This window comes from Acyrthosiphon pisum, chromosome A3 (assembly GCF_005508785.2).
Source record: "Acyrthosiphon pisum isolate AL4f chromosome A3, pea_aphid_22Mar2018_4r6ur, whole genome shotgun sequence".
In the NCBI taxonomy this organism is placed as follows: domain Eukaryota; kingdom Metazoa; phylum Arthropoda; class Insecta; order Hemiptera; family Aphididae; genus Acyrthosiphon; species Acyrthosiphon pisum.
In genome coordinates this window covers 36,675,308-36,684,043 of record NC_042496.1, presented here as the reverse complement: position 1 = coordinate 36,684,043, position 8,736 = coordinate 36,675,308, and the positions used below count along the sequence as shown (strand labels likewise).

The following is an 8,736-nucleotide window of genomic DNA, read 5'->3' as shown; positions in this document are numbered from 1 at the left end:
TTCTCCCGAATTTTTAATATATTTTATAAATATATATATATATTGTTAATTATGTTACTAGGTGTTATTGACTTAGTAAATCAATACTGACATACCATATAATTTTGTGAATAGATAAATTAATTGTATAAATTGCTTGAGAAAAAGTCAGCATACAGTCTATTTTTACTCTGGTTCACAGGTAACATTGATAAAACCACATTCTTGCAAAATAATTTATTTTTTATTTTTGAGTAATCTTAGAGTAAAATTACCCAATACCCATTTTATAATTAATAGAGAACACAATTTTACATATACATTTGTCTAAATATTGTCTCAAAACAATTTAATATCTATTTTAATTTACAAAAATGTTCTATTATTTTGTCAAGTGCTCTCCCCCCAAACAACAAACTTTTTTATTTTTAGAAGAATATATACAATATATATCTAAACATAATAACTAATAAGTATATGTGCGATAAGAGGGAACAAATAACAGTAATCAGAATTACATAGTTTGGGGAAAGAATGATGACACTTCAACTTGGCTTAAATCTTGTGTGAATTAGTATTTTTTTCAAACTAAATAAATTTGTTCCCAGAAATAAAATTGCTAAGAGTTCATACGCTCAAACATTTTTATTTTTTTAATACATATTATAAAACCAATATATTCATCGTTAAGCTCAGAATTTAAAATTATATGCACATGTTGCTGTAGTAAGATCTGACAATTTTCATTAGGTATATATAAATATTTTTTTTATATTAATTTTATTTGAACTATATTTATATTTTATTAATTATAATATTGTTATGAAGACATCTATATTTGTTAAGCACTTGCATTGTTTTCTAAACAATTCTGTAATATTTCTTTAACAGTTAGTTCAACCTGTTGAGCAAATAATTTATTAGCCACAGCAATATCTGTGCGTTCGTCAAAGATATCTGGTTTAGGAACTCGTCGCATTCTGAGTTTTGGTCCCTCCATTTCTTCACTTCTTTGGGCTGCAGCAGGCAGTAAAAATATATCTGAACGTACGGATGTAACTGACACGCACATGCGACCCAGTTGATTTAAAAATGTTATACAGTCTTCACTAAGGGTGGGAAATACCTGACATATTCTGACTAATGCTGGTAGTGTAGGCATATAGAGTTCACGGCGATCTTCTTGTGTCAACACTGTAATAAAACAGTGATTGTTATTAAATATTCAAAAATGTTATAAGACCATAATAATATGTTTTTATATTACCAGACAGAAAAGTATACATTGTATTAATGGCTAAACGTGCTAAGCTTAACGATTTTGGCAATGGATACTGTTGGGAAATATTTGAAATAAGATCTATGGAAAATATCTGTTTCTGGAAATCTGGTTGACTGAGAAGTTCTGCGATGAAATCTAGACAAATGTGCATGGATGGAATTCCTAGACAGGTAACTGGAAGTAATTCTCTAGGATATCCCTGAAAAAAAATTGTAATAAAACAATAGTTTATACTACTTATAGTAAAATAAATAAAAATTTAAAGATACCTGGAAGTGAACTAATTTTGCGAGTGGAGGATCTGCAATAAACATTTGATGTAAAAATGAACAAACAACACCTCGTACTTCCCTCAATGTCATCATGTTAGAAAATGATTTCTTTGAAATAAATAAAAAAACTTAGTTAGTTATTCGCTATATACTATCATAAAGGATGTTCTTTAAACATAGAATTACATAATATTATTTGAATATGAAATGGAGGAATAATTGTATTACTCAGCATCATACATACATTTTCAGTAATATCTTACTTTTAAGTTAAATTTAAAAAAGGAATTAGGTACAAACCGAATACACTGACAATAAGTGTATAGCACTTGAAATGTTAACCTAGGTGGCAACTTTGATGCAAGTTAGAATTAAAATGTTAGATTTTAAATTTTTAACTGATAATATATTTTGGAATTTTCCAAACACTGAGATTTGATCTTAGTTTACTCAAATGTTATTAGGATTCTATTAAAATTTAAAATCAAGGATTCCAACTACAGTCAAATAATTTTTTTTTTGCTAAATGTAAAAAACAAGAAAAAAAAATTGTTTTAAGACTTGGTTTGGTCAAAATCTAAAATTACACATTTTGAACACTTAAATATTTACCAGAATTTATAATTTAGTTTATGCATATAATTTTGAAATTATCAATAAAGTTAGTGTCAATAAGTTTCAATGACTGAAATTAACAAGAGTATATTCTATTCATAATAAGCTAAGGCTACCATGTCGTATTATTATGTATGCATCTATTTATTGTGTAACAAAGCCAAGACCAAGCATACTAATTGTGGTTGGGTTACTTCTCAATTAGTAAATGTAAAACTATAAGTAAACAAGCTTACTTGATCATCTTCAGTTTCCAAACAAGCCTCTAATAAAAGTTGCACTGCAGCACTGTCTTGTGCAGCTGTCAACACGTTTTTATATTCTTCACGATTATTAGTTTGAGTTAACTGTCCAGTCACAAATAATTTTTGATTGACTAGACGAGATAAATGACTTCTTGAAGCTGCTAATGATGATTGCAACACTCGGATTACAATACTCAAAACTGTTGGACACCTGAATAAATGACAATTATTATACAATTATAATAAAACTTAATTTATATTTTACCTATAAACTCTAGCATCACATTGCAAAACTTGTAAAGGATCCTGAATTAAATTTTCCTCTTTCAAGGCACTTACTCCATTGTTATGTTGTAAAGCTTTAATAGTAAGTGCCCACAAACTACGAGGCAAGACTGTATTAAGTCTTAACCACACCTTTTTGTATAGTTCTGAAAATAAAAATTATTTAATACTATACTTTAATGTATTTGTGTATAGCACTTTTGATAGAGATTATGCCCTAAAGCCGGGTTTAGTACACATTAGAACGGAAACCTTATACTACTCAGCCAAATCAAACTCATAATTCTTCTTAAATTCACAATAATCAATAATAATTTACCTTGAATATACCTAGAAACATTAGAATCTAAAGTGTTTGGTAGGAATTTTAATATGGTAGGTGCAAATGGCCAAATTTTAATTGGACGTTCCGCATACAATCTTTTCAATACGATTCCAGCTTTTTCAGGACGTTCAACCATCATGCTTAAACCTAAAATCATGTTCAATTTAAAAATCAAGTTTGCAATTAAAAATAAATTATTTTAAATACCGCTCTCTATCATTTCCGTAGTAATGTTTTTAGCTTTGTGTTGCAATACAAATTGACTTTCTGATGTTGTATCTTCCATCCAGTCGTCCACTAGAGACAAATGAGGGAAATGTGTAGCCAAAAGTCTTAATAAAGTAGAAAACAAACTAGAATATGGATGTTCTTTTTCCGCTTGTTGGACTATATACCGAATCGGGATGTCAGCCAAGAATTCAGTTTTGTACCTGACTAGTCCAACTAACTGTAATCTATTGGGCTGAGAAGCCAAAGACATACTGTTCTCCTCGTATAAAAGTAAATAATACAGCAATAGAAGATGGGCTGTAAAAGACTCATTACCAGTTTGGTCTAATACCTTATCACCAAAAACTTTTAAAATGTCTTCTTCTGTAATTGGCTGATTTACAGCTAATTCTTGAGTAGCTTTATTAGGTACCACTAATATAGAAGCAACATAAGCTTCAATTAAAGAAGGTAATAATGGATGTAATGGCGAAACACTTGCACAAATTTGGCTAGAAAACAAAATAATTTAAATTGGTTTGTTTCAAATTATTAGTTAAATTCTATAGCATGCATACTTGTATATCCATGTTTTAATGTTAACGCGATGTTTAGTAAAAGCTTGGCTTTTTAGTAACTGTAAAACACAGTGAATCGGTAGAAATCCAGACATATTGGCATTTAAATTTGGCGTGACAGGTATATTAACACTTCTAGAAGCTACAACCTAACATCGAAATAGAAAATTACAGAATTTTAGATGAAATATTAATAGGTACTAAAGGCCTACTTGTTCAGGAAATACATCTTGAGTGAAAATTTGTTTCATTTTGCCCATTGTGCTTTGTCTGATATTTATTCTCATTCCTAATGTATTGCACATATGATCGCAGATCCATGTTAACTGGCTACTATGGAAATGTATAGCCATCAGGAGTAACATTTCTCCAAAACTTGCAGTTGTGTCAGTTGGCCTAAGGTAAATGTTTTAAATAACATGTGTTAATAACATTATAAGTTATGTAGAATCCTTAATTAGTACATGCCACATAAAGCGTAAATAATAAAATATTACTTTCCAAAAAAAGGAGACTCGCTTCCTGCTAATCTCTTTAACCATTGCACACATTTAGCTTCATTTTCTGAACTAGCGAGTAGAGTGTTGCAGCATATCATTATACACAATGAAATTGTAACAAACCTAACACCTTCAGGTGTAGAAGGTGGGTAACACGTAGCTAAGGACACAAGAGAAGTGATTTCTTCTTCCTGAAATCTGCCAAAGAAAATTATTTCAAAATTAATATAATTTGATATATTTTTAAAACTGTAGCATAATTAAACATACTTGATACCGGCAATTCCTTTCAATGCACAATAAAGTCTAAGTAGTACACTAGATTCTACTACACTTGAGTTGGGTAAAGTGTTGTCTTTAACATTCTTCAATAAGTTTTGTAATTGTAATAATAACTCATCCCGCATATTTTGAACAGCAAAATTTACAGAATCTTTTGTTCTCTAAATAAAATAATTATAGAATTAATATACACTTTTAATCAATTAATATCAATATACTCACTTTTTGTCGAATGAAAAGAGAAAACCAACTTCTGGCCTGTTGGTCGTTCCCAAGTAATAAGCCAGAAATGAATGTCACAAGATCATTATTACTTGATATTTGTACATTATTCGGATATGAAACTTTGTAAAATTTATTTTCCAATGTCAACATGATAGTCAATGCAGGCATTTTACTGAGTTCAACCTATACGTCATATGAAAACATAATAGAAATATATAAGAGAGCAGACAGTAGAAATTACTAATTTTCTTCTATGTTTGCACATAAACCCCAACAAACAAAAGGACGTAAGTAAATGGTCAAAATTACATTTTTATAACAAAAATTTGAAAAATCAATTGTACGAAATCAAGCGATATAGTTAAATGGTGTAAATTACAAAAAGTAGTTAATCGCGCGGTATCTTGTTAAAATAATTAATTAATAATTAATAATTTTTCAATCGTTTAGAGAGAAAAAGTTGTTTTGGATCATATCCAAGGAGAATAATATGTATAAATTATCAGCAGTGATGAACTGCCTAATACGTAACATTATATCTGTGTAAATGATTACATTACAAACGACATTGGCTTAAAGATATGGAGGACATTATACCCGCATATATTTTTCTTGTCTTACTAGCGCATTACATAGAATATATTTTAACATTTAGAAAAATCCATTTTACTCTGTGATTTTTAATATCAGAGTGAATTCACATATCATCAAATTTAAAGGTAAGAATATTTAGATATCTAGGTATTTATAATATTGAAGGCACCTTGAAAAGTTATTGTATGATATTTTAAATTAAAGCAAGTTATAAGCTTCCCAAAGGTAACATTTAAAAAAAAAAATTGGTGTGAACCTAAAAGCCCTTCATCCATCATGAGGACCTAAGTGAATAAGAGAACATAGAATTGTATAAAACACAATTTAAGTTAATAATTGTGTTTTAAAATAACAATTAAAATAGTCGTGCTAACTTGGAAGGACTAATCAAAAAATAACAGAAGTTCAGAAGCAGTCAATCATTAGTTTAGTAAGATGTGCTTACACATTTAGCACGAATCACAAGTGCAGCAGGTGGATACATTGCACTTAACTGAGTTAAGACTTCCATTCGAATGCGACTACCACCATTTTCTTCTTCATATCTTTCTGAATTTTGTATTAAACTTGTACAAACTACAAACAGTTCATAGTTAATTATATTATTTTTAAACAGATTATTTTGTGTCTTACCATCATAAAAACAATCTGGAAAATTAGCTACAATCCAACAAATGAAAATTGGACCATGTTTAACATGAAGCAACACTTCTGCAATGTCTTGAACCGTGAGTATAGCTGGTAATTCAGAAAGAGCAATATTTAATACGTCACAAACTTCTGGTATGTAGACTGGGTAATCAAATAAATCGGACTGCTTGATATAAAATTCTGAATTTATTGAAGTTTGTACAGTATGCTGCTTTTCACGGTGTTCTTGAATCTTAATATGATGGAAGTCAATCAATAATTACTATTTTACTTTTGTTTATTATTTTAATTATTATACCTGTGAAGAAATATATAGGATTTCACTCAATACAAGTCTCAGCCGCCGAGTAGAATCACTTCTCTCAAATTCCAGGGACAATGGATTTTGTAACGAATGTATTAGAACGCTGTCAGCTTGCGTACTGCCCAACTTTTGTCTTAAAAAATATTAATAGTGAAAATATTAAACAAAACTGTGTTTTGTGTAAATTGACGTTTTAACTTTACCTTAATATTTGTTCTTTTTTAACATCTATTTCTAACGAGTGAAAATCTATTGACAACAGTGCAACAATAGAATTGACTAGTTCTATTCCCGACAACAATGTGAGTACATCCTTCTTGCCATCTGCATAATCTGCCATGTTGTCTGCCGATGATATTAAACTCATCCGAACCAGACATGGTAATACTGGACGGATGTCTTTTGCGGACAATTTGCATAGTTCTACTATATCGACGTTAAGCAGTGCTTGGAACACTTTGGGAGACACGTTTAAATTCACAGTCATGATTGTAACGAGTTAATAACCATGCACATAATGACATAAACTGAATGATTTTATATTTTTCAAGATCAACTTTTGTTGATGCAGTTGCATATTGAGCATTTCAGACAAGAAAACATTTTCCAAAAAGATTCCGACTTTCATTATTCACTTAGTTACATCAGGCTTGGAATTAAGGCTTAGTTTTAAAGTATCGTTTCCCATCTTCCGTAGACCGCAGTTCCGTTTGTTTGAACTTCTGTTTATGATCTAAGATTCTAAGATTTTATTCCGATACCCACGATAAAATGGTAAATAAAAATCGCATTGATAATAGAATAGGAGCGTGATAACTTTTAATTATGTTGGTATCTTAACTCTTCTTCCAGTGCAATAATTATTGGTGTCATATGTGGCAACACTGTTGTCATACACTGACAACAGAGCGTCCTGCCGGCAAGACACGCTCCGTCTATTTTGTAATGGACCAAATCACGATTTAGGCCGGGTCTATACACGACGTTTTCCGTAGAATTAAATATGCATTGGTTTGTATCGAAGCACTTTTACACTTTATCCTGATTCGGAATATCCCCGAAGAACGAATTGAATTCACAATTCACACGACACGAGTACACGACACGACACGGGTAGTTGTGAACCCGCCTTTATCGTTATCACGATTAATTTTTTTTTTAAGTCTTACACCATTATCTCCATTGTACCACAGAATATAACAATATTTATGATTGTACTTATTGTAAATATTTTTTATACAGATTGTACAAATAAAAACAAATATGACAAAAAAAAAAAAAAAAAGTCTTACACCACGACCACGGTTAAACAAAATACCGCACTAAACCAAGCGCTCGCGAATTTCTACGTTTTCAAAATTTCAAACGTTGGCGTTCGTTCTGCAAAACGTTTGCCGCTCCAGAATTTCCTCATGGTTTATACGTTCTTACCACATGCTACCATGATACCATGAAGTTGGATCTTGTTCAACTACCCAGGTCTATGGGCTTGATCTGTGGTTATATTATTATTATCGTGATTACCCATTGATACAAATGATATAATTATGTGCAATTTTAAATATTAAAAAATAATAATGGTGTTTTGGCGGTTCAATATTTAACGTTTTATGTTCCTCATGATTTCCTTTAGTTCAAAACTTCAAAACTCTTTCTCTGATGCATTCGAATTTCTAGTAATTTAAATTATCTACAGCATCTCCATATAGATAATAGATATTCGTGACTTTACTCACTGGTTCACATTATTATTGTATGTGCTCATAATATCTATTTCAGACAACATGCCTAAAGTAAGTATAGTGATATCATTAATGGCAAATATTAAATTTTGTTTTGCTTAATACAATATACATTGTGAACAGAAATTATTGATTGCGTTTCAAATTTTCCGTAATTTTTTAAAATTGAAACTTTTTTATTGTTCATCAATGTAAGTACAACAAAGTTCATAAGAATTCATTTAATTTTAAAGGATATAAGATCATATTTTGTAAAAACTGATGGGAGCACCAAAAAAAAAGACTTAAATAATACAATATCACCACATCAGAAAGGAAAATCATCAAAAAAACGGCATGTATTATCGAGTGATGATGAAGATGATGTAGTACCTTCGACACCAGTTGATAAACCGAAACAAAAATTAGCTGAAAAACGAAAACTTATAAACCCAGCTGATGTTTTTGGTTCAGAACCAGTAAAACAAAGCACCATCAATGTGATAAAACAAAAAAAAAAAACCCAAGTGAGTATTTATAATTTATATTACGATTTTTAAAATATTTTAATTTAAGTATTACGTGTAAGTACTAATGTAATAAAGTACCATGTTATATAATCACGAATATTGGTAATCTGCATCTACAGTCGGGGGGGGGGGGGGGGG

At 30.2% G+C, this 8,736-nt stretch overlaps 2 protein-coding genes across 2 annotated transcripts in view; one reads left to right on the top strand and one right to left on the bottom strand.

Annotated features, from left to right (window-relative positions):
* Positions 1–609: 609 nt before the first annotated feature.
* On the bottom strand, positions 610–7,163 carry LOC100164206 (integrator complex subunit 2). Its single transcript, XM_001944767.5, has 16 exons — positions 6,551–7,163; positions 6,342–6,480; positions 6,026–6,275; positions 5,838–5,968; positions 4,796–4,981; positions 4,562–4,734; positions 4,289–4,489; positions 4,004–4,187; positions 3,792–3,940; positions 3,211–3,725; positions 2,998–3,150; positions 2,659–2,824; positions 2,385–2,604; positions 1,531–1,641; positions 1,247–1,460; positions 610–1,173 (listed from the first exon to the last, which is right to left on the bottom strand). The coding sequence occupies exons 1-16, from the start codon at positions 6,832–6,834 to the stop codon at positions 821–823; spliced, it is 3,429 nt and encodes a 1,142-aa protein (XP_001944802.2). The 5' UTR covers positions 6,835–7,163; the 3' UTR covers positions 610–820.
* Positions 7,164–7,635: 472 nt separating this feature from the next.
* The window catches only part of LOC100160866 (replication factor C subunit 1), an 8,847-nt gene continuing 7,746 nt past the window's right edge, over positions 7,636–8,736 (top strand). Inside the window, exons 1-2 of the mRNA XM_029491449.1 lie at positions 7,636–8,140; positions 8,323–8,595. Of these exons, the coding sequence (XP_029347309.1) occupies positions 8,132–8,140; positions 8,323–8,595 (282 nt within the window). The 5' untranslated portion in view covers positions 7,636–8,131. The remainder of the gene's footprint in view (positions 8,141–8,322; positions 8,596–8,736) is intronic.